Raw genomic sequence first — 23,815 nt, 5'->3', positions numbered from 1 at the left:
GGATCTGTGACCGTATGTCTTGGACACTTGGGTGAAGAGAGGGGCAGAGCTATCCACTGACCACTACCTGGTAGTGAGTTGGCTCCGGTGGTGGGGGAGGATGACGGTCGTGTTGTGAGGGTCTGTTGGGAACATTTGGCAAAGTCTCAGAGATAATAGGTACACCCTTTTGTCAAATTTGACAGGTGGGCGTGGCTTCTGGTGGGAGAGGGGCTCAGTGGGGAGTCCAGAAGTGGGGCAGGGGCTCAGTGGGGGCGGGGGCGCCGGAAGTGTGGGAGGGCTTCAGTGGGGGCTCCGGAAGTGAGGAAGGGTCTCAGTAGGGGGTCCGGAAGTGAGGGAGGGTCTCAGTAGGGGCTCCGCAAGTGAGGGAGGGTCTCAGTAGGGGCTCCGGAAGTGAGGGTGGAGCTCAGTGGGGGGACCGGAAGAGGGGGTGGAGAACTCTAGGGGTTTGGAAGGGGGGTGTCAGGGGAAGTGCACGGGAAAGGGTGAGTGGGGGTGAAAATGTTAATGATTTTAACACCTCTGATCCACAACAGGTGTACCTTTTGATGTCATGAGATACAGGGGATGTCAGTGACTTATTGTAATTCTTTATCACTACCCAGTCCTGTTCTTGGTGAGTCTGAAAGACACCCCATACTGTTCTTTAGTGGTCCAGATTACATGTCTCCTTAGCTCTGATTGCTGTGTGTGTGAGTCTGTGCGTGTGGAGGATGTGTGCGCACATTTGACCGCTTGTGAGGGAATTAAAGTACAACACAATTAAAGTATGAAAAATAAAACAATAAGTGATAACCGGAATCAAGAATAATATACTGTTTGTCACCTTTCCCAGAAAAGTTTAGATTTAGAATCTTGTAATTACCTAAGGTTTTGCTCATCAAACCATTTGGGCGTGTGTGCATGTAGAGGGAAAAAAAAAAAACTGTCTACTATTCAGTACTTAAAACGTGTTGAGATTTCGTACATCCGTTCCGAAAACTCGCTTAAATTTTAAACCCTAACAGATTTTTTTTCTGTAACACTTGCTAGTGTGATACATTTCAGTAAATGTTCCTCGTTTGTACATGTAATTCTTAAGAATATGTGACTCATAGTAAACAGGCCTACGTGAGGTGACTCATATTTAACTTTTAGCTTTGTGCAGTTGAAATGAAAGTCAACCACTAACGCATCACAGCCGACTAACTCAGTACTCTTCTCAGTTCCTATTTGCTCTAAGGAAAAACTTTGGTAAGGTTAAATTTAGTCGGCTAAAGAAAATCAAACGGTTCATTCTCTTAACGTGAGAAATCCCTTGAAGTAGTCAAGTTTCTTGTTTGTTCAGATCTTGTTAGCAATAGTGTGGTTACTAATTAACTACCAATTCTTTTGTGTCTAGAGCCAATCTAATCATTCAGTTCACAACTGACGTCTATTATCAGGACTCTGCAAATTAAATATTTTCATAGTATATTTCAAACATTCCATTAAAATACACTTACACAAATATAAGCATATTTGAAATATACTAAAGTACATTTTTTTCACTAAGGCATTCTTTATTCCATGTGAATATTCACTGTTATCTTCCAGTTAGAGGTAGGCTTGAGCTTTTGTCGTTGTCTTCCAGACAATGATAATGTGGTCTTACTGGTTCCATCCACAATAAATGTACATTTATGAGTTAAATTCTCATTGTTAAAATCAACTGAAGTTGCTGGTGACTGTTTCTGCCTGGTAAATAAACAATTCAAATATAAGATTAAAGCCTAAGGTGAAACTGGCATTGAAATCCATTCTGAGTGCGTGTAAACTTCTGACCTGAACTGCTTAAGTAACACAAACATAAGAAACTATGCACAGCATTTATTGTCAGTTTCATTTAACACTGCAATGCAAAAATGACCACTGCAAAGCAGAGCTGTATCATTTATAGGCATTAGCTAAGACACATAAATAGCTCTTAATTAATAACATGGGTATTACAATAAACATTACAATATAAATGCCTTTATTTTGAATATTAACAGTCCTTTGTTACACATGTACAGTCCTTGTTTACCTTTCTGTATAAACAAATGCAAGTAACCTTTATTGTTTCTACCCTGAAATATCAAAATCACAATAATTTCCAAATGATTTGGGTGATTAGGCGGATGAGAGCCTGTACACTTAACTTATCAGAGACAAAAATGTTTTGAGACTTTTTCAGATTGGAAAAAGTCAGATTTTCCATTTTTCTTTTTCTATTCTTATGGAATAGTTATAGTTCTATAACTATTCCATAACTATAGAAGTGAACAATAAAAAAAGATCCAAGTATGTCTTTTGACACAACTTAATAAACTGTCAAATTCACTTTGTACATGTTATATAATCTTTGGAATCATGATTCCCCCACAGTTTGCATATTTGGGCTATTTCATACGTCACGTTATCAGCTGTATGTATCAGGCTTACAGAAGTCATCCTAAATATTAAAACAATAAAGTCTATCATCGACTAATCTCCAGATCAAGTACATATAAGGGTTTGGCACATTAAGTTCTGTAAACAAATAAGCCTTTTTTTTCTTTTTTCTTTTTACAAGAATGAACAAATGACACAGATTTGCATTTCACCAACAAAAAGTGTCCCTATGGGATTTAACTAGCTGGACCGGATCTTTTGTCACGTTCACACCCAGGAGTCCAGCGGTGGAGGTTTGTTATCCATGAGGCCTACTGCAGGCCTGCCAGCTCTGATGAAGTGTTTTCTTTCACTTATCGCCTGTCAGAAAACTGAGTTTTGGTCATTTAATATAAGAGAGACAGTAATTTACACTGAAGATCTTTTATGGCCTACCTGTAGAGCATCTCTTTCTACAACGGGTCCCTTTCCGTCTCCAACTCTGTCGTTTGACTCCAAGGTGGAATACACATCTGCAACAGAGCACAAGATAATAGTGATATAAGAAACATTTTCTGTTCCAGGAACTGGTGGGTATTTTTTATAATCATTTATGTTGTAAAATAAAAGGTAACACTTTATTTGACAGGGTGTGAATAAGACTGTCATGACACTGTCATAAACATGACATAACACCTGTCATGAACACGAGTAAGTCTTCATCAATATTTATGACTGTTGCCATAAAGCGTCATTCGGTAAATCATGACACTTTTAATACAAAGTTGACATTCAAAATGTCTTTGTTATGACAACTTGACATTAACCAATAATCATCATATGTCATAAATATGTCATAGTAGTCATAATAATGTCATTAAGCATTATTACACTGTCAAAAGCGTTAACAAAACAGTAATTATTTCTCCCTACCTGAAATAAAGCGGAACAAGTAGGACCAACAGTGTTATTACAGTGTCATTAATATTATCTTTTACCTATATAATTTTTAAAGTTTAATCGGTAATACTTTTATAACAAAGTTATGCAAGTTATGACAGGTCATGATGTCAAGTTGTCATAACAAAGACAATTTTGAATAATGTTAACTTTGTATTAAAAGTGTCATGATTTACCGAATGACACTTTATGACAACTGTCACAAATATTCATAGACTCCTTCTTATTCATGACAGGTGTTATGTCATGTTTATGACAGTGTCATGTTAGTCTTATTCACACTACGTCAAATAAAGTGTTACCAAATAAAACTATGCCACATATTCTAACCTTGGTTTTTCTCCATGAGAGGCAATGTGATGTCATCACTGTTTTGTTTCCCATTCTTGGGTTTTTTAGTTACACCCGATCCTGTTGGCTTCAAAAGAAAAATGCATTTCAGCTGCTAATTGTTGAACACTTTTTACAATGTTATTGCACATCGTGATCCACGTTGTTAATTTGTTTTACGTACTTTACCTTTATTATTAATAAAGACAATAAACATCATACCTTTTTCTTTATTATTTTATGTCATTTTGAGCCCCAGACAGTTTATTGTTGGCATAATTTTCTCAATTTAAGTAAATTCAATAAAGACAAAATTACCAAATTAATAAATTTTTACTGTTGACAATTTGACAAATGAAGTAAACAAACCTATCCTATGCCAATCCAACCTATCCTAACCTCAACTAAGCTATCTCCTCATGTTTTAAATTGCTATAAAATAAATAAAAAAAAACCTTAAAGTTGCTCTTGTTCCATCCAGCCTTGGTCAGAGTGTGTCTCAGCTCTTTGTAGGCCCATATTGTCTGAAGTACATGCGAAGCAGCTTTGGTCTCTCGTGTTGATTGGCTGACAACATATGATTTTGATGGTTAATCACAACAATCAGCACCAAGACATTAATATCTAAATTATATCTCTGACCGCTGTTTAATGTGCTCATACTAACATGAGACACCCATTCAAAACAAAGACGTGACGTTTTTCAGCTATTCAAAATTTGCACATAATCATTCTTTTCAAAGCAAAAACCCTTTTTTTTTTTTTTTACATTTAGATCAAATTAGTTTCTGATACATTTGTATACCTCGACTTATTTATGGCCACCAGTTTCTGCACAGCATGACCCTGTATGAGCACTCGAGCGTTCTCAGGGTTGTCTGTGATGATCTCGTAAATCGTGTTCAGAATGGAAACCACCGTATCTCCCTCGAGATTTTTCACGGGGTGCTGCTGCCCACAAGGCAAGTTAGCAACAAGGTCCCTCAGAGCGTAGTTCCCTGTAAAGACAGACAGGCGGAGAGACCGTGAGTCCGCAGGTGTCGACGCCTCCGAACGAAGCGGAGATCTTTAATTCTGTACCGATCAAGTCCTTATTCCTTCTGTCAATGGCGAGGTTGCGAAGAGCGATGGCCACGGCACGCACGACTTTGTCCACGTCTGAGCGCAGCAGCTCCACTAAAACTGGCAGTCCTTTCTCTTTCCTCACCGTGGCTCGAATGTAGCTCGACCACTGCAAGGAGAAACAGAAGAGGCCGTTGGCTCAGTCAGATTATTTTGAGAAAATTTAAAAACATTCAAAGAAGATTCCTTAAATTACGCTTTGCTAGTAAACACCTTTACGTGCCTTTTAGGAACTCAAATATCTTTTAACGAGCCTTTGTCTTGAATCACTTTCACACTCCGACGACATTCCTATATTTTACTTTGGATGTTATTTCTAAGACATATGGAACCACTCAAGGGGAAATTCAGTTGCAGCTTTTCTGATTATCTTGGCTAGAGACAAGGTCAGCGCACATTTACATTAGGTTGATTAATGATGCCCGCTGAAAAAACAAGACCAGCCAGCTGAGAAGAGACGAGAATGCCTTAGGTACTCATGCCCCCCCGCCCCCCGAGTGCTGGCCTCTAGAAGTTGTCTTCTTTGACCCTGCACTGTTGGGGCACATTTACGCTTTACTCATAGCACTTTATTTCAGGCCAGCTCTATTTTAAGTCTCTCCTCGAGCCGAAAGGCACAGACAGCAACGATGCTGTCAAGAAGCGCAGCCCAGATCTGCTCCTCAGACACAAGATGATGTTTACAAACTATGACAGCAGCCACGGTGACTTCACCTACATAAATGATCATTCTCGGCAGCAGTGAGCGTTGCATTGGGATAAAATCAGCCAAACATGCTGGGAATAACGCTTCGTGTTCTCAGAGTAAGGCTCCTGTAATTAGAGATCGTGAAAAATAACTTTGAACTTTTCCGCTTGCTTACAGCCCAGTGTCCCGCAGCGAGGTTCTGCAGAGCTCCTGCAGCTGCCTCCAGGGTGTTATGGTTGTGACTGCAGGTAAGAAGAGAGAGGTACAGCCTCACCACCTCCGGCTGGTACAGCAGATCCAGGCCTTCAAGAGAAACGAAGACGCACCGTCAGCAGTTTTAACCTGTTGGATGGAATATGCTTTGCAAACCGTTAAAAACCTCTCGTCATTTTGTCACGTTATAAGCACAAACTGTTCATGAGATAGTCCGTCGGAAGTGGAAGGAAAACGGTTTTCGACATTTTTCCCAAATGAAAATAAAAATGTGTGCATTTGTCTTCTACTAAACTATACGGGGTCAAACGTTTTGCCGATATGTTAGTTACAAGTCTAAGAACTGGATTGCTTGCACAGTCTCTTTCCTATCTAATGGAAAGTACCTGTTGACATGGATTTCTTAAGACTTACCAGTGATTTACCTTTAAAATTTGACTGGGGCCATTCTGTATTTGAATATGTTTTGATCCAGATCAGTTCATCATAGCGTTGGCTGTATATTTAACATTATTGTCTTGCTGGATGATCAAAATCTACTGTACTCTCAGGTCTTTTGCACCTGCTAACAGTTTCTTCCAAGATTACCCTGTATTTAGCTTCTTCTATCCTCCCCATCAACTCTGACCTGCCTTCCTCTTCCTGCTGAAGACACAACTTAATTCTGCTAGAGTATGTTTCTTGGGATTTGCATGTTGCCCAAAAGTTCAGTTTTGTCCTCCTTTGACTGGAGCACCTCTGTTTGCTATGTCCCCAACATGACTTGAGGCTAACTTTATCTGAGGCTTTTTATGGCTCTCATTTAACAATTGTTTTCTTTTGTCCTCTGTTTCATAAAGGCCAGATTTGTTGAATGAACTATTATTAATTATCCTATCAGCAGGTTCTCCCACCTGAGCTGTGGACTTCTTCTCTGATTAACGTTAGTCTTGCCTTTCTTATCCTTTTAAGTTTGGAAAATAACCCCTTTCCTTCCACTTCACCGTTTTGTGCTCCTAAAATACACTGGCGTTCAATGGATGTGAATACTTCAGCAAAGCAAAATGCATACTTCAGAATGTCTTCTACTTGAATACAGTCTAGTTAGTAGATTAGTGGATTGGCAGATAAATACGCATGGTGCATTGCATGCACTGAACTGCGACTGCACTGAATGGAAAATACAACTGTAGCAGACTCATGAACTGATTGTTTTGCACTGAGCCAGTGGAGGCTGCTGGATGGCTGACAAGTATAACGGTATAAGGCTGACCCTGAACTGTATCATGATTGTCAGGCTGATTTGCATTCACTGGCTGCAGCGTGGGAGGCATTAGCTAAGCTCTGATCTCCGTTTTAATGGCAGTCGGAGCCACAGGCTTGTAGCGCTATGGGTTCTTATTTTCCTCCGCTTTTTTTTTCTTCTTTTTTTTTTATCCACACTGTACTCATGGCAACAAGAAGCAAACACAAAGCAAAACACAACGTGGAGACGGTGCAGCAGCAACTGGAGACATATGGGAAAGATGGGACATGCGTTGTTTGAAGCAAGTGCCAGCCTGGTATTTCTGTCATTCTCTGTACCGCAAACAGAAATCCCATCAGTGTCTCATATGTTGGGCCGTTTTTGCTTTAGCGGTGCAGGTGGAGATGCGTGGAGCTGCATTTAAATGATTTCCTTCCCAGGCCATGTCAATGTCATGCTTATACAGCAGATAACAGAACCCAGGAAGCAGCTACAGCCTGGATGCTTCAGACTGTTTCTGTATGATGAGGATGTTGAACCGCATGAAGGCATTTTATAAAACTATTTATATTTTATCTACTACTTACCACCTTAATTAAAAGAAGAAAGTTGCTTATTTGCAAGTTAAACTGAGGTTATTTTTTATTATTATTTTAAATATGTACCTTTAATCAGTTCTGCACATTTTGGTAAGTCCAAAGTATTGTATTTCCTCTCCATAAATCCATTTTTCCAACCTGTATATCACAGATACATACACACACATGCACACAAACACAAGCACCAGTTTTCATCACATCAGCAAGCAGATATAGACAATTGCAGAAAAATCCACTGCAGCATTGATTCACAGTATCCACTGCTTTGGAGATATCCCGGCGTGGCAAGCAGACTGACCTTGACTGAACCACTCTTCTGATGAGCCCAGTTTGAAGGGAAAAGAAGAAAAGAACAATGTCACAGATTAGATTGTGGTGCAAAAGGACAGAGGCAGAAAAGCAGACAGAGCTCCTCCGTGTGGTGAGACACAGAGTTGCTGATTGGATCAGTTGGATCTGCAGCTTTCCTGAAGCTACAGATCCAACAATTATTGATCGTCAATAATAGCAATTATTGACGATAACTTTGACGTTTTTCAATGATGCCCTCGCCTTCAAGAAAAACTGACTAGTTCTTTTTTTATCACTGTACACTAATTATTTAAACAAAACTCCTACATTAGATTGAAGGTAATTAATAGAATCACTTCTAAATAATTAGGTTTTTGACATTTTTTTCTCTACACCACTTGAGTTTTCCACATTTTGAGATATTACAATTTTGTTTTACTTGACAGACCATTACAAACTAAATATTTAGGAAGTGAAAGTGAAATAATACGTGGCTTGCAATGTGTTAAGTTTTTTTTTCCTTGATAAAAATCGTAAAATTGTAGTGTGCACTTGTAGTCAAGCTTTCAAGGTGTCAAACTCCTGTCCTTGAGTTGCAGCATCCTTCAACTTTTCCACGTGTTCCTGCTGAATCCAGAGGATAAATGACCTCCTCTTCACGCAGTCATGTTTTACAGAGTTCTATTAAAGACCTAATTATTAAACTCTTTTGTTAAGCAGAGATATGTCTAAAGACTAGCAGTACTACAGCTCTCGAGGAAAAAGAATAAGTCAAAAATACAATCCTTTTCCTTCCACATTAAAAATACGCACAACTTTTTCATGGACTATTACGTACAGCTCCAATAAAATACACTGCGGTTTGCAGTAATAGTATAAAAAAAGTTAAGGAGATGTGAATACTTTAGCAAGATGCTGCATCAAACAGCATATAACAGACATACTGAGCAGTTACATATTGATTCCAGTGTCTGTCAGTGGGTAGAGTTATTGTATGTCAGTTGGAAGGTTGTAGGTTTGATTCCAGCTTCCTCCTGCCACATGTCGATTTGTACACAGATCAGTGGTCTGCTTATAATACCACCGCCGTGGGTGGTCAAAATGACTGAAAAAGTGTCGTGTGAGTTAAGGCCATTTAGCGATTTGCAATAGCTTTAATCTTTTTCCAATCCCTAATGTCTTTGCCCTCAGGACAAGCTAATCCAGTCTGTTTATTACTGTACATCAAATATTAACTATCAATTAGGTACATTTAGTTTCACTGTTGACATTTTACTTCGAGTTCTTCAAGCTATAAAAATAAATTTTCAGATTAACTGCAGAGCTTAGTGAGTTTAAAAAAAAAATTATTGCCAGTGCAGTTACGTATGAATAACTTATACTAAATAAAAATAAATAGAAAAAACAGGGAGGGAAATATCAGCTTTTTAGGAATGCATCACTGACACTGATGTTACTGCAGATGCCTTGTTCACTGCAGCTGCAAGTCTGTTGCAATAGAAAGGGAGGACAAGTCCACTTTACTCAGTATGAAACTAGACAGAGTCTTCAGGGAATGTGGCTGGGTCAGAACATTTCAAAAAAGAAAAAAACCCTTTGTGCACTGCAGTTCAAGATGCTCGAGGGAGGAAGAAATAAGGCTTAACTTTAATTAGAATGCCAAGAAATGCATAACATTAAAGATAATCAAATTCTTCAACTATATATGTATATTTTACAAACCTTTGGGTCTTTTTCCTGCACAGCATTCTGGCTCGTTCTTCTTCTTCTGATGCCCCACTGTTCTCATCAGATGGCCAGCATGGGGCTCCTGAAATCGCTCCACTCCTGGTATTTCTTTATGAACGTGATAGGACAGGTTTCGAAGGATGCAGACGCAGTTTTCCACCGACTTAATTCAAAGGGACAGACAGTTTATATCAGAGATCACACGTGAAGCACATGGCACTGGTCAAGTCTCTTCAACTTGGATATAAAAAAATGAGGAAAAACAGATACTGACTTTTTATAGCAAAACTGAATTTTTGAGAGTTTCCATATTTAAAGAACAGCACCGTGCTTTTATTGTTTGGAAGCAACTTGTTCCAAATTATCAAATTTTAAAGGTAGTTGACTGAAAACTAAAAATGATTACTTGAGCAACCTTATTGTCGGCATCCTTGTTGACGACAGCCGACTGCAGGGCGTGAAGGAGAGCTGCCACCAGCCCCTCACACTCCCTTAGCCTCTGTCGAGCCTCGGCCCCATCGGAGCTGACGTTCCTGCGGAAACAGCTCTGTCAGAGGAGTGTGGCCAAACGCCGGCTGAATCCATGACCGCGGCCCAGATTTACCTCAGGCATCCGGTGGTGTTCTTGAAGACGATGGTCCACTCTGCGCTCAGCGGTTTGGATGCATCCACGGAGTCTCTTCTCCTCCAGCCTGAGTGTGGGATGATGATTTCATCAGTCAGGGTTTGAAGTCCCTGGTTGATTATTGTCATCTTGAGTGGTTCGTGTGATGAGAGGTTCCACAGAGTTCCTGTGGGTTTAATGGGGGGGAAGCACGTTATTGGAAACACCTGAGAAGGTTCAATCAGCGGCTGAAAAGTCTCATTGGTACCTGTGGCTAACTCTTTGACTTCCATGTTGCTGGACTTCCTCAGCAGTCTAACTAAAGCTTGAATGCCATCGCAGCTCTTGATGGCCATTTTGTTGTTGTGGTCTTTCCCGTAGGATATGTTGCGCAAAGCACCGCAGGCCTTGCGATGGACTTCAGCTTTGGGATGGTCCAACAGCTCCACCAGGATCGGCACCCCGTTCAGCTGCCGAACCTCCTGTTTGATCAGGTCGTTTTCATAACAGAGGTGCTGCAGATAGGCAGCTGCGTTGGACTTGACAGGGTCCATTGGGTGCCTGAGCATCGAGATCACCTCATGCAAGTTGGGGTCTCTCCAGCGCGGGTCCCTTCGGATGCTGTCCAGGCTTACCATGCTGCTGCGTTTGTGGGGCAGCTGCAGGGTCTGCGCTCGGCACATGGCCTGGAAGAAAGGATTCAGGTTCCCCTCCAACTGGGCCATAAACGCGTCATCGTAGCCACTTCTGCGAAGACAAAGTTTGGATGATATTTTATAAATAGAGTCCGTGCCCGAGTCTTTCCTGAAGAGGATCGCATCTCAATTTATTGCACAGCCATTTCATATTGAAAAATAGCTTTTGGTGTGTTTATTTGATTTATGACTGTGCCGTTTTAATCCCTACAATATTTAAGTGAAACATGCTCATGTGATGCAGGGGCTCAGGCGGCCCCTGCATCAACAACAACCTGCTTGAGTCCCTCTTTCTGATGCCTCCCGTAAACAAACAAAATACAGAAAATTGACAAAATTAGTTGCTAACAACTTAAACCAAGAATTTGCATCATATGTGTCTTTCAATTCCACGTTTCAAGATTTTATCTCCTTGGAAAACGTTTCATATTTCTCTTTGATTTGGGTGGTAAGCTCTGAATGGGATGAGAATAGTTTGGGATTTGCATTCAAGGTAAAACAAAAATATATATATACATTTTGTGTTTTCATAAAAGAGGGTGTCTGGCTGCAGCACTCAGAAGTTTCTGACCAGTATAATTGCTGGACACTTCCACAGTGTTCCTACTCGCATATAACTGTTTCAAACAAAAAACATTCAAACGTCTGGAATTATCCACGATTATCTGGCATATATGTCACACAGAGGCGTGCCTCTAGTTAACCCAGATGTTTGTTAATTATTCTGGCTTCAACCAAATAAATTAATTTTCTCAATCCTAGCTGACATGACAGAAAAAGTCATAGAGTAAGTAGAACAGATAAAGGGGAAGTGTAACATATTATCCAGGCACATAATGCCATTTTATAGCACAATCAAGTAACTATGATACCTTCAGTTTTTATTAAAAAAAACATGTTGTATATCTCATTCATAACTGAAAAGAAATTTAACTTTGCAATTTGACACCTTGAATTCGGCGTCTGTCTTTGCTTCAGAGCAATTCAGATTTTCTGGAACTGCTTTTACAGCCTTGGTTAATTCAATACCTCACAATGAGATTGCAGCCTAAAGCCAAATGTTCACTGCTGAAAAGCAGACAAGGGAAATGTAAGTATATGAGAATAAAAGTGCCAGTCAGGTATTTCTTTAATCATTTTTTTTGTGAGGGATAGTGTGAGGTAACTGTCGTACTGGGTACTGCAGGCTCTCTTTAGAGGTTATTCCCTGAATTTTGTGGTTATACAACCATCTCAAAAGAAATACTGCACACAAGAGAGGAGATGAGTGGAATTAAGTATCTCTCAATGCCCACTAAAAAACTAGCTGCAAAGGAAGAAGTGTCAAACACAAAATGCAATATAGAAAATGGAGTAGTGAAGTGTAAAATAATTTTGCCAAGTGATTTGATACAGGATCCAACACTCGCACAGAGTCTGACCTATACACTTGTCGCTCGTGACATTTCTCGAGGTTCATTTCATCTTTTATTTTTATCATTTTTCATACTTTTATTTCACTCTCTATAGATCTAAAACACTAATTTGTAAGATTACAATACATATTTCAACTTGGATTACAGGAGATGCCTCTAGACTGAGAATAGATTATGCCTGGTGCCTCTGTACAAACATAAAGCTAATGTTTTTTTTATTGCGTTATAGTGTCTGACATTTCCCAATCGAATCCACTCTGATGCTATATTGAAACCTTGTAGAATTTTTTATTTAAACTGTAAAACGTATTGATTTTTTTGTTATTATTCAGTGATATTGGGAAAAATAACATTCTCCTTAAAAAATTTGGGTTTTCTGCTTAAATTCAGGTAGTAAATTCTCATACTATGACAGTCTTGCCTTTATTTGAAAATATAAGAATGATACTCTAGAGTACAACAAATTGACCTTCACAGGTGTGATCGCTCAGAAGACACTATTTGACCTCTGTTCTTAATTTCTTTTAATAGGTAAAAAAACCAAAAAAAACACCAAGATCAAAAATCAGGCAGAAAACTGTGATTGGTTCATCTCTTACTCAAAATGGCAGAGTTCTGTTTACTTTATTGTTATGTTTTAAATATCTGAAATGTATTAGCAGAATTATAAAGAAGCAAGGTCCTAAATATAATAAAGTATAGTCAGAGTTGTTTTTCTTTTGCTTCTTTACATGTTATTTATTAGAGAATAAGCAAGCTCGTTACAAAATTCAATTAGCTTTTTTATTAAACCTCTGTAATGTTTAATCAGTAAATATTATCTGATAATATTATACACACAAATTAGTTGTCAAGGTCACTTTTCAGTAAAAAAATCATGTTTTCAACTACAATATCAAATTTTGAGTCTTTTATTCCTTTGATTTCTGTTTTGTAATTTCATTATTATGAACAGTTAAACAATCTGATATTGAAATCAAAGAATATAAAATAGTTTCTAAGGCATGCTGGTTCATCTGCTTGATTAACGGTTTTCAGATTTTCAGAGTTTGCCATTTTTCTAAATCACTTTAAGTGTAATGATGAAGAATCTTAAATTTTGTGATAATCTGCATTTCTCCCTCTCCATTAGCTAACAAACAAACAAAAATGAAACACTGCCAATCCACACAGCTACAAATGTGAAGGTCTAACAGTTCACATGTTGAATAAAATTTGTTCAGACAAATTTCTTTGTGCAACAGACTGAGGTTTCGTTGTCTCTTTTGTAAACAGTTCTATCACTCTTGCATGGGCCAAGGAAAAGCTTCTGGCAGGCAATAACACTTGAAACCTCCTTATCTATCAACTTTGCAGCAGCAGGCTGCCATCCCTGATTGATACCAGTTGCAGCTTAACTGCTGTCCATCTGTCTTGTTATTATCCACACGGACTCAAAGGAACAGAGCTGAGCTGCATCCTCTGGATGTCTGTGCACCTATCAAGCTTGACAGGTTTTTATCATAGAAAGCCTACAAGTTTAAAAGCAAAATTGACTGTTTTCCTTTGACCATGGGTAGCTCCACTTATGAATCTGCTCAGTTTATAATGCTGGTTTCGATGCAGTGGGAGTCAAAGATAGGTTTTTAATGGTGCAACGACTAATTCCAAAGCACCCTAAATAACCCATTATCACACTCTTTGTTTGCTGGTGACCAATAGAAACCCATTCTCATATCTCAGAGGACAGATAGCTAAATCTTCTTTAGAAAGGCGTCTATAACGTTCTTTCAACTGAAAAACAAATTAAACAATGCCTTGCAAATCTATTCAACCATTTTGGACCTTTTCCCATTTGTTACATTACAAACTCCATTGTGTTTCATTGGTATTTTATGTGATAGAGCTGCACAGAGTAGCCATAACTGTCAAGTGGGAAAAGAATAGTTATTTTTGTTCAGTCGCCACTTTCTGAAATTGGAGTCTTTTCTAGTATGTCAGTATGACAGTGAATATTTTGCTCCTGCTTCGTAACTAACTGAAGCTCAGTCAGACTGGAGAGTGTGTAAATCTTCCCACGGTTTCTCAGTTGAATTCAGGTCTGGACTTTGACTAAACCATCCTCCATCATTTCTAATAAACCTGCCTGTCCCTGCTGAAGGAAAGCATGCCAACAGCAAGATGCTGCCATGATGATTCCTAGTACATCAAGGTTACATGCAGTTGAAAAAATGTGAAAAAGATTAACAGGAAGAAGTACTTTTGCATATTCTACATAATCAACAAGAGTTCGAAGATGCATAACATTTTATATGATACAAAATTCTCTCACCTGGTTCTGGAGGGCTCCCGGAGGAGCTCCATGGTTGTAATTGGCCTAAACTGGTGGATTCCCAGTGTGTGGTAACCGGCAGCTGGGAGGTCGGCCTTCACATCCAGAGGATTTTCTCTGTTCTCCTCCGTCTGGTTGCTGAGTCCTGCGGAGGCATAGCTGTCCCTCAGGAACGGTAAAGTGTAGTGAGCGCCGGGCTGGAAGTTTTTGGTGGGCAAGTAGCCGTGGAGGCTGAAACGAGAGAGGCTTCCATATCCCGAGCATGCGTCGCCTCCCATGCCCCTGAAGGCATCGGTGAGGGTGTAGACTCTGCTCTGGCTGTCTGGGTTTACAGGATGAGGCTCACCGGGCTGCGGCACCGGCTGGGGTTGAGCTGTCGCAACGGTAGCGCTGCCGGTTGCCGTGTTTGGAGCAGATTCAGAGGGCTCGACTTTCACTTCGGGAGAGGCTTTCTCAGCGGATACGTTGTCTTTAGCCTCCTGAGCTAACGTGAGATCAGGAGTGTCCGATGGGAGGACGTTCTCCTCTTTAATCTCTTCTTGCATCTCACTCTGAGGTTTTTCACCCTCTTGTTCCACCGCTTTGGACTCCTATAAGAATGGAATCACCACTGTAATTATATACACACAAATCTCCCAACAACCGCTAGTCTTTGGAATCTAATTTGCCTAAGTGGTCCGCGGCGCTCCGGTCTCGTCTGAAATGCCACCTGACGTGGCTACTTACGCTCAGAACAAGGAGCATCTCAGTTTACTTCAAATTGACGAGGCACGATTTGTTGTTGACCACAAAACACGTCCCTTTTCTCAAAGTAACTATTATTATCATCACTTCAGCACATCTCTGACTTTCTGATAAATTATGAATTCTGATTTCCTGCCAAAGAATTCCCTTTAGTTAGAAATGAGTTTTGTCGCTGTTTAGCAGTAGAATAAATTGGAGGAATTACATTTTCTGGTGTGGGAAATTGATTGCGGATTTTAACTCTTTTGTTCCAAAACGCAAGAAAAAAAAAAAGTGTTTTTTTTTCTGTACGCTGTAGGACAAAAACAGACATTTTTGCGACATGGATGCAGCTTTTTAATGAGTCGTCATATAAACCTCAGAGTCAGTCTGCTGTGGGGTGTCGGTCTCTGTGGAGCTTTCATTGGTCGAGGTCATCACCGAGGCGATGGAGGTGGGCGTGTCCAGTTCATCAGCTGTTGTCGGGTTTTCACTGGTTGCCTCTTTAGCCTCCTGGGGCAAAGGCAAGGGAGTTGGACCCTCCAAACTCTGCTCCTAAAAACACACACACACACACACCTGTGGGTAAGTACCTGTTACCTATCAGATTATTCAAGTTTTCTTTTGGTAATATATTGCTCATGAGGCTCAGTAAACAATGGGCAGATAGATAAATGAATCTAATCAATGTTCTGTGTTACTAATGCAGGTCTGCACAAAACAATCTATTGCTGAGGTGTTAAAAGAAAAAGAAAAAACAGGCCTTGAGGATTTGAAGTTTGACACCTCGATATGTTCTGTAAGTGAATCAGTTTCTCTTGCCAAGTGCCTCCAGTTGACATGTTTTATGATTTGGTGCTAAACAAACAAATTGAATTGAATCAAATTAAATGACATTCATTCAGCAGCCTGAAGGAGCAGATCACAACATCAGCAAAAAAAATGATAAAACTTTACCAAACAAGTTAATATCTCACAAATTCAGCATTGCTCCATGCTGACTTTTATAAATAAAATTAAAAAAAGAAATGAAATATATAGTACAATTTAAATATAAATGTTTTTACAGAGATGGTGAACAAACATTGTGTTGCTCTTTACAAATACGAAAATATCTTCTTGAGGGAAAAAAATCAAAATGTTGTAATTTTGTGAAACAATGTAATTTTACACTTGTGCTCCCATTCTATTGGTTATTGCACATTCATGTCATATCATGACTCCATCGATCGAATGTCCTACTCTACTGTCATGGCTGCCAAACATTTACATCTAAATTTAATGCCTAGCAGCAAGGCAAGCAGAGCAAGTAGCTGTGGTGATACTAAGTTTATTCTCCCTCTTACGTTGTTTTAATTTATGTTGCATTTCTTTTTTATTTAATATATTTTGCTTTATTATTTGAGCCGCTTGATTCACTCAGTTATTATCCAGTTTTTCTAATACCATGTTGTCTAAATGTTGCATTTACATTTTTCCTGAGACCCTCGAATTGAATTGGGCAAAAGCAAAAAACATGTGACATGTGACATATGACCACTACAATGAATTACTTAGTACTTTAAAGGAGAAGAAAAGCCGCAGTGAGTAACTTTAGGATGTCGAACTGATGTGTAAGAAAGAATGATGTATGCGCTGGCAGATGCAACCTGATATCTGAAGATTATTCACTATTTGCACAATTGCCTTCTTATTTACTTGCTCACTCAAGTGTGATTTCATTTATTTGACCAACACCACGCCATTCCTGATCGCCTTGAAACTGAGTAATTACTTGCCAGTATGAAATCGATAAAGTTATTGGCCAGCTTTCTTTGCCCTTATGAAAATGTCCTGCGCCCAATGCGAGCTGCTTTCCTGTGATTTGTCCTAAAGCTTAACAGCAACTTTTTATAGAGCTGCAAAGGTTAAACTAAAAGACAGAGAAAGAAGAAATGCTGTTTGTCATTTGTCGTCTGTGTCTTGACTCAGATTGAACATGAGGGAAAACCTAAAGCTACACATTTTGTTGAGGTTCATGCTGTGTTTTTTTTTTTTTTTTTTTTTTTTTTTTTTTACAGAATTTATTTGTAGCATGCTGCTCTGGTGCAGTTTAGTAGGTCAGCTCCGCTGGTGAAAATATAACACATGTACTATTTGTTTGGCTGTCTGTCTGCGAGAGGAAGCAAAAAATATTGGATGTTATTGATGGAGTCTTCCATTTTATTCCCACTTTGTTATGTAAGTATTTATGGCATGTTTGGCAAAAGTAGTATTGTAATGGGACTAGAAGTGAGTCGGGCAGTTATTGGCTTTCACATTTAATCAGTGGCGGGCTTTGATCTTGCTCAACGTGGCTCTCCTCCCGGGGTACCAAACTGTCAGAGAGGAGCAAAGGCCTTTTCAATTGCTTTTAGTTAACTCTGTAAAAAAAAAAAAAAAAAAAAGCAGGGTTAGTTGGACACTGCCTGCTGTTTAACAGCACTGAAGTTGGTTTACTCTGACCTAAATGAAAGGGTTGTTGCTCAAATGCATTTTTTAATATGCAGAACCTTTCTTCTGTTTGTTAAAACACTCACAAAAAGCATATTTTCCTTTATTTGTTTAGACAGTAGGTCGACCTCACTATGAAACAACAGGGAAAACGGCAATATTCAGACAGCTCAAACCTGCACTAAATTATTCTAAACAGATTTGCTTTAATGAGTGTCTTGCCTATGGTGCTAATTTTGCATATAATTCATCCCAGCAGTTCAACCTTGCTTTGCAAAAGTATTCAATTACGTTGAAACCACATATTTCATTCTATTTTATTGCATTTTTTTCTGACAAATTTACATAACTGGAACAAAAATGATACATTATTTTATTTTTTTTCCAAATAAAAATTTGAAAAGTGTGGCATGCATTTGAATTTAACTCCCTTTACTATGATACCTACACAAGTCTACTAAGGAGGGATGTAATCTGAATCTAACTGTACTGTGAATCACGAAGAACAAGATTACTGTGTTTTTTTTCTGTCACATAAAACTCCAGTAAAATACTTTGACGTTTGCTGCTCCAATGTGGAGTGAATACTTACAGCAAGGCTCTGTTTGTGTTTCTTTAATTTGTTCTTGCTGATTTTATGCAAAAGTTAAATCTCTCCATTCCAACATTTTATTTGGCTGTGGAAATTAATTGCTGTTGTTTTTACCTTTTACAAACTTTGCATTCATTTCAGAGTGTCAACAAAAATTGGATTTGCTGCTCTATTAATCTGAATGAAATCATTGTTACAGCTGAATTCCTCCAATAGCAATGCAAACAACCTATTAAAAAATATATTAAACACAAAAGGCACCGCACTGAATCCTTCATAAATTTTTTATTATTATTACTATTTGAAGGGTTTCAGCATTAAGTAAATCAATTTTCACATTGAAAATGTGTGCAATCCAATCAGAAATGCGTCGCATGCTCGTATTCAACATGCTAAAGCGTCTGCTGAGATTAGAAGCAGATAAATTGATTAATCTCCACCAATTATTGTCTTTCCAAACAATCAAATGTGAGCTGAACTCTACCGCATTAAATCAGGCTGGAGAGGACGGCTGTTGGCTGAAAGTGGAGAGGAAAAAAGCTCGATTTTCAAACACCAAACACAAGGGCCCTCTCGTATCCCTGAACAAAAAAAGACGTGTCGGAGGGAAGAGGAGATAAAAGGCCTGCCCAGGAAAAATCTGGCTGTGGGGAGAGATCATCCTGGCTTGATCACCTCTGGGGGAGGCTGATTGGAAATTGTTAGGCGGCACTAAATAAATGCTTGGCCTGAACACAGGCGAGGTGCCACTGTCCTCTACAGACAGCTTGATTAAGGATTTGGAGGATGATAACGGGCTGGACACGAGCCTGTGTGCTGCCGTCTCTGTGTGATTCGAGCTCCAGGGAAGGCAGGGCCACTGTGTGAGTCAAAGCTTATTTAAATAACTCACTGCACCATCACTGAGTGTGCTCTTGAAGCCAAATAGGTCAGGTTGGAACGACTGATTTAGAGCTAGCTTATCGGCGAAAAAAAACCAAAAAAACCCCGGTAGATATATACTACCTAGAGCAGCACAACTGGCATCTAGTTCCTGTGAACTCTTATCGTCACGGCCAACTAAAGGTAGCGTGAAATTTAAGGAGCTGCAAAGCCAGACATAAACCCCTTCTTCACACAAGCAATGACCCGAATGTCTTATTAGAAGACTAATTTAATGTGAGAAACTGATGCACTGGATTGCAGTGTCATTAGATCAAGCTGAAGTGCGGCTTGGCTTGAGCAGAAAGACCGTTTTTATGAAACTGCAGAGCTGACACGGCGATGGCTTGACAAGACAATAAAAAAAAGAGACATCAGCCGAGCGATGTCGGGAAAGCATTAACAACTTTGTCACAAAATCCATCTGCAAAGCCGTGCAATCTGTTGAATCAGTGGCGCTCATATTTTTTGTTGGCGGAGACTATGCCCACTGCAAATAGAAGCTGTAGCGTAACAGATGTTACTCCTGCAGAAACACATGACTACCCTTAGCAAGACACTGTTCTTCTGTTCTGTAACTTAATACAATATCTCACAAGAAAGAGGAAACTGATGCAAGTTCTCGTTCTCCTTTCAATGCTACAAAAAATAAGGCATTCCCACAGCATGATGCTGCCACCACAGGTGCCTCTGTGGTGCTGACTGTCTGATTTAAACCCCGAGGACGTTCATCCCTAGTGTGACTAATAACTCATTCCACCATCACTTAACATGTTTCTGAGGCCGGATATGTCAAGCTGATGGCTCTGAATCAGACAGGACTTTAAAAAAAAAAAAGAGAACAAAAATGGCACATGGATGCTGAATCCGGAGGGCAGAATGACACAATTTGATTTGCATCATCCCATAGATTCCCAGCATCAATGCCAGTTAAAGGCAGGGTGCAATTGTTTGGCCCAAGTAACGACTTGCAGTTGCCTCAAATCCAAGTTAGCTAATGCACAGCTTGGCATGAAGTGGAAAGTTTGTCTTTATAAAACTGCAAAACTGTCCCTGTGATCCATCACGACACAATAAAACAACAAAGCAACAAATCACCATGTCAGAAACTATTAGCGTCTTCATTGCACATCTTTGTCGCATCCTCTTTAAAAGATGAGCAGTGATTTACTGGAAAGCATCATCTGCAAACGAGGCGGCGCAGTGGAGCAATTGATAGGAGGAGGTCCCGGGTTCTTCCTGCTTGGAGTTTGCATGTTCTCCCTGTGAATGGGCAGGTTCTCTGTGGGCACTCCAGTTTTCTCTAACGTGACTGTAAACTGGTTATACACTAAAATCCCCTGCAGTATTAGTGTATGTCTGTGCTTGGTTGGTTGACCACTGAGGGCCATTAGCTTCCTATGACATCTCCCAGAACAATTTAAGTTTCTATTTCCTTTGAACTCTGCAGAGCATGCCCACAGCATGATACTGCCACACGGGCCTGTGTATTTCTGTCTCTACCTGACTCAAGTTCCAACAAAGGTGAGCCAAAGCTTAATTAAACGACTTACTGCACCATTACTTCCTGAAGACATGGGTCAAAGTTGACAGATCTGAGTTTAAGGAAAAAAAATAAAAGGTGATGGAAACAGGATGTTAGACTAGCATCAGCTCTCAGCATCAATGCTAGCAAAAGGTACAGGCTTACATGGCCTGATATCAGTCACTTCTGACACAAGCAAAATCAAACTAAGCTTCTTCTTATTAGAACAAGCTGATTTAGAGAGAGAAAAAACCCTGCTAAACAGAAATGCATCTGCATCAGGTCTAAATGCTGGACTGACACAGAGACGCTTCGACAGGACAGTGAGAAAAAAACAAAACACACGCCAGTCTAATGATGTCAGAAAACATTAGCTACAACTTTGTCACAAAGCTAATCTGCAAATCCGTGCAATCTGTTGAATCAGTGGCCCTCAGTTTTTCAGGGGAGATTCAGATGCTGGCCACTCTGCTAAAGGTACTGTACTGCGCCGAAACGGTCCCTCATAGGTGCGATAAAAGACTTGTTTTCTGCAGAAACACCATTAACGTCATGGTTAACCGTAACCTCACCGGGCTGCCAAGAAACCACTTCTCTAGAGAAAAATGAGACGAGAAAGTTTCCATTTCCCTCCACCGCTGATCCTGGCACTCTGATCCCCAATTAGCTAAAATGCTGCATGGTCAAATTGAATGTCTGCCCGCTATACAACATGGCAACGCGCTCACCACCAGTGTGCAGAATTAACCCCCTCCGAGATAATGCCATCAAAGTTATACCCCCTCCCCGCACCCTTTAACTGAGGCTGCATCCGTGCATTGCCTCTTCCACTTCAACACACATGGATGCAGGAGGTGAAGATGTTTTTGCAATCATGTCACCAGAAGGAAACACAAGCAGACCGCAGCACCGAGAGAGGTAAGGGAGTGAAGCAAGTGATGCCTCCTCCATTCATCTTGACAGAGGCAGTAAGCGGGAGCTGTGGAGTGCCAGTTCTCCGCAGGAAAAGTGACGGGCTTAAAAAAAAAGAGGGAGGATGCGGAGCAAATAGAGCCATTCCAGCACACACTTACCTCTTTCACTTCAGCAGGCATTGCCAAGTCTTTCCTGCCTCCCCACGAATGATGAACAAGATGCGTCCGTCAGTGTGTTTCTATGGCTCTGCTGATTTTTTTTTTTCTTTCTTTCTTTTTTTTTTTAGAGCTTCTGAAGCAGTTCAAACATGAGCAGCCATCCTTCCTCTCAGCTCCCACCAACACACGTCCACCGCTGCTCTCACACACTCTCTTGCTCCTCTTCCACTCGCAAACACACGCGCACACACGCACGCACGCACACTACAGACGCACCATGCACACATTTGCTCAACATAGACGTTCTGCCTCTCTCCCTCTCCCTTCCCCTCTCATAACTGCACTCCTCCTCTGATCTGTGCTGCAGTTAATGTGTGCGCTATTAGCAAGGTGCTGAATCAACTGAGTGATGCTGAGCCAGTGAATGGCTTAGGTGGGTGCAGACCCCTGCAGTCCCCGTGCTTCCCCCCCCCCTCCCTCCATCCCTCCCAACCAGCCCCTCTTCTACCCCACATTTCCCGGTGCAGGGGTAGGGTTGCGCACACATGATGGCACAACACACACACATGCACACACACACGCACACACCATTCCCCTGTGGCCACAGAAGCAGATGCAGCTGGAGCGCGGAGCAGCCTGCACTGGTTCAGTCCTGTGTCACCCATGTGCGGCATTGCAAGGAGAAGGAGCTGGGGAGGGGGCGATGGAGGGGTGGGGAGCACCGCATGCAGCACAGGAACACACTTCATGTTAAAGATACGCTCCGCTTAGAGAGCAGCACGAGGTAGACCATTACCGTCCGCCCACAAATGCACTTCAGTCTGAACCTGCATGATTTATTCTGAGTTAAGTAAAAAAAAAAAATTAAAAAAGAAGGGGGACCCAAAGCAGGATGCTTTTCCTGTTTTCTTACTCACTCTGGAGGCTGGAGGGTAGCCAATATCAGAGATGGTCCATTCCTTTCACTTGACTATATATCTTAAAATCTGAAAAAGAAGTTATTTGCTGTCCTGATTATGTGTAAACACAGTTTTTAATGAACACTTTTGCTCCAGGAGTCAATCTGTCCATCATTTCCAGCCTATTGTTTTCTGTCAGCTCTCTTTCTTATTGATTTAAGAAAATCTTTAAATGAAATTGACCTGTGGGCATTTGGAGGTGCTTCCTGGCCTCAGTGGGCCCATAAGCACTTTTATGTTTCAAAGTCCTTTACGGTCCTCAATCGGCCATCTTGAATCTGTCCCTCGAGCACTTCAGCTTCTTTAAACTTTGATTGATGCTCAGTGCCTTGCAAAATGCTCACATGCCTTGACATTTTCCACACTTTCACAATGTTGAATGTATTTTGTAGAGTTTTTTTTTTTTGTAATCGAGATGCACTGAAATGATTTTCAAAGGGCAAGAGGATTTATGGTTTTTAAAATGTGAATAGTGTGGTGTGCCCTGCATCAGCTCTCCTGAATTGACACTTTGCTGAGCCACCTTTTGTTGCTGACAAAGCAGCAGTCATGTTTGGTTCTTGGTTGGACCAAAATCTGGGCAGAAAGATAAAGTGAAGAGTTTTAATATAGATCTAAATCAAGACTTAAGTCCTGAACGAATGGAAGAAAACACGGAACCAACGTGGACAGGAAAAGTAGAATCCCACAGAGATCAATGAAAAACCAGAACATTAAATACTGAGGTATGGGTGGAAACTGACAAGGGAACCAGATGAGCTGATGAGAGGAGATGTTAGACAGCTGCACCAGAATAAAAGGATGAAGACTGAGGGAGAGAGGCTAATAAACACAAAGGCCTGAAAATAACACAAAGGAATAAACTAAAATGCAAACAATAAAGAACTGAAGATTGCCTTATTAACGAAAATAAATCTAGTAAGAAAACCAAAACACATAGAATAGAAAACTTTGTAAGAGACCAAAGGTAGCATAATCTCTATTGCTCTCTTTCCACCT

At 40.3% G+C, this 23,815-nt stretch overlaps 1 protein-coding gene across 4 annotated transcripts; it reads right to left on the bottom strand.

The window, feature by feature from the left end:
• Positions 1–1,833: 1,833 nt before the first annotated feature.
• LOC103473777 (splicing regulator ARVCF-like) lies at positions 1,834–22,286 on the bottom strand. Of its 4 annotated transcripts, none has more exons than XM_008424265.3 (16): positions 21,858–22,286; positions 15,653–15,829; positions 14,552–15,141; positions 10,399–10,877; positions 10,131–10,317; positions 9,933–10,059; positions 9,521–9,689; positions 7,806–7,823; positions 7,574–7,645; positions 5,646–5,773; positions 4,741–4,891; positions 4,466–4,658; positions 4,116–4,227; positions 3,661–3,748; positions 2,827–2,903; positions 1,834–2,751 (listed from the first exon to the last, which is right to left on the bottom strand). In XM_008424265.3, the coding sequence occupies exons 1-16, from the start codon at positions 21,876–21,878 to the stop codon at positions 2,659–2,661; spliced, it is 2,682 nt and encodes an 893-aa protein (XP_008422487.2). In that variant the 5' UTR covers positions 21,879–22,286; the 3' UTR covers positions 1,834–2,658. The 4 variants fall into 4 exon arrangements, with proteins under 4 accessions (XP_008422487.2, XP_008422488.2, XP_008422489.2 ...); XM_008424266.3 differs by having other exon boundaries at positions 9,942–10,059; positions 21,858–22,284; XM_008424267.3 differs by lacking the exon at positions 7,574–7,645 and having other exon boundaries at positions 21,858–22,284.
• Positions 22,287–23,815: the final 1,529 nt, after the last annotated feature.

The sequence above is a fragment of the Poecilia reticulata genome, chromosome 12 (genome assembly GCF_904066995.2).
Source record: "Poecilia reticulata chromosome 12, P_reticulata-male-v2, whole genome shotgun sequence".
In the NCBI taxonomy this organism is placed as follows: domain Eukaryota; kingdom Metazoa; phylum Chordata; class Actinopteri; order Cyprinodontiformes; family Poeciliidae; genus Poecilia; species Poecilia reticulata.
This window is presented reverse-complemented; position numbering and strand designations above follow the sequence as displayed.

Bases quoted from the DNA above. Each gene is read 5' to 3' on its own strand.
- LOC103473777 (XM_008424265.3), bottom strand. From the start codon at position 21,878: ATGCCTGCTGAAGTGAAAGAG. The intron at 10,878-14,551 runs GTGAGAGAATTT...TTGTCTTCGCAG, and splicing joins CGGGAGCCCTCCAGAACCAG to AAGTGGCTACGATGACGCGT. The intron at 10,060-10,130 runs GTAAATCTGGGC...CTGTTTCCGCAG, and splicing joins AACACCACCGGATGCCTGAG to GAACGTCAGCTCCGATGGGG.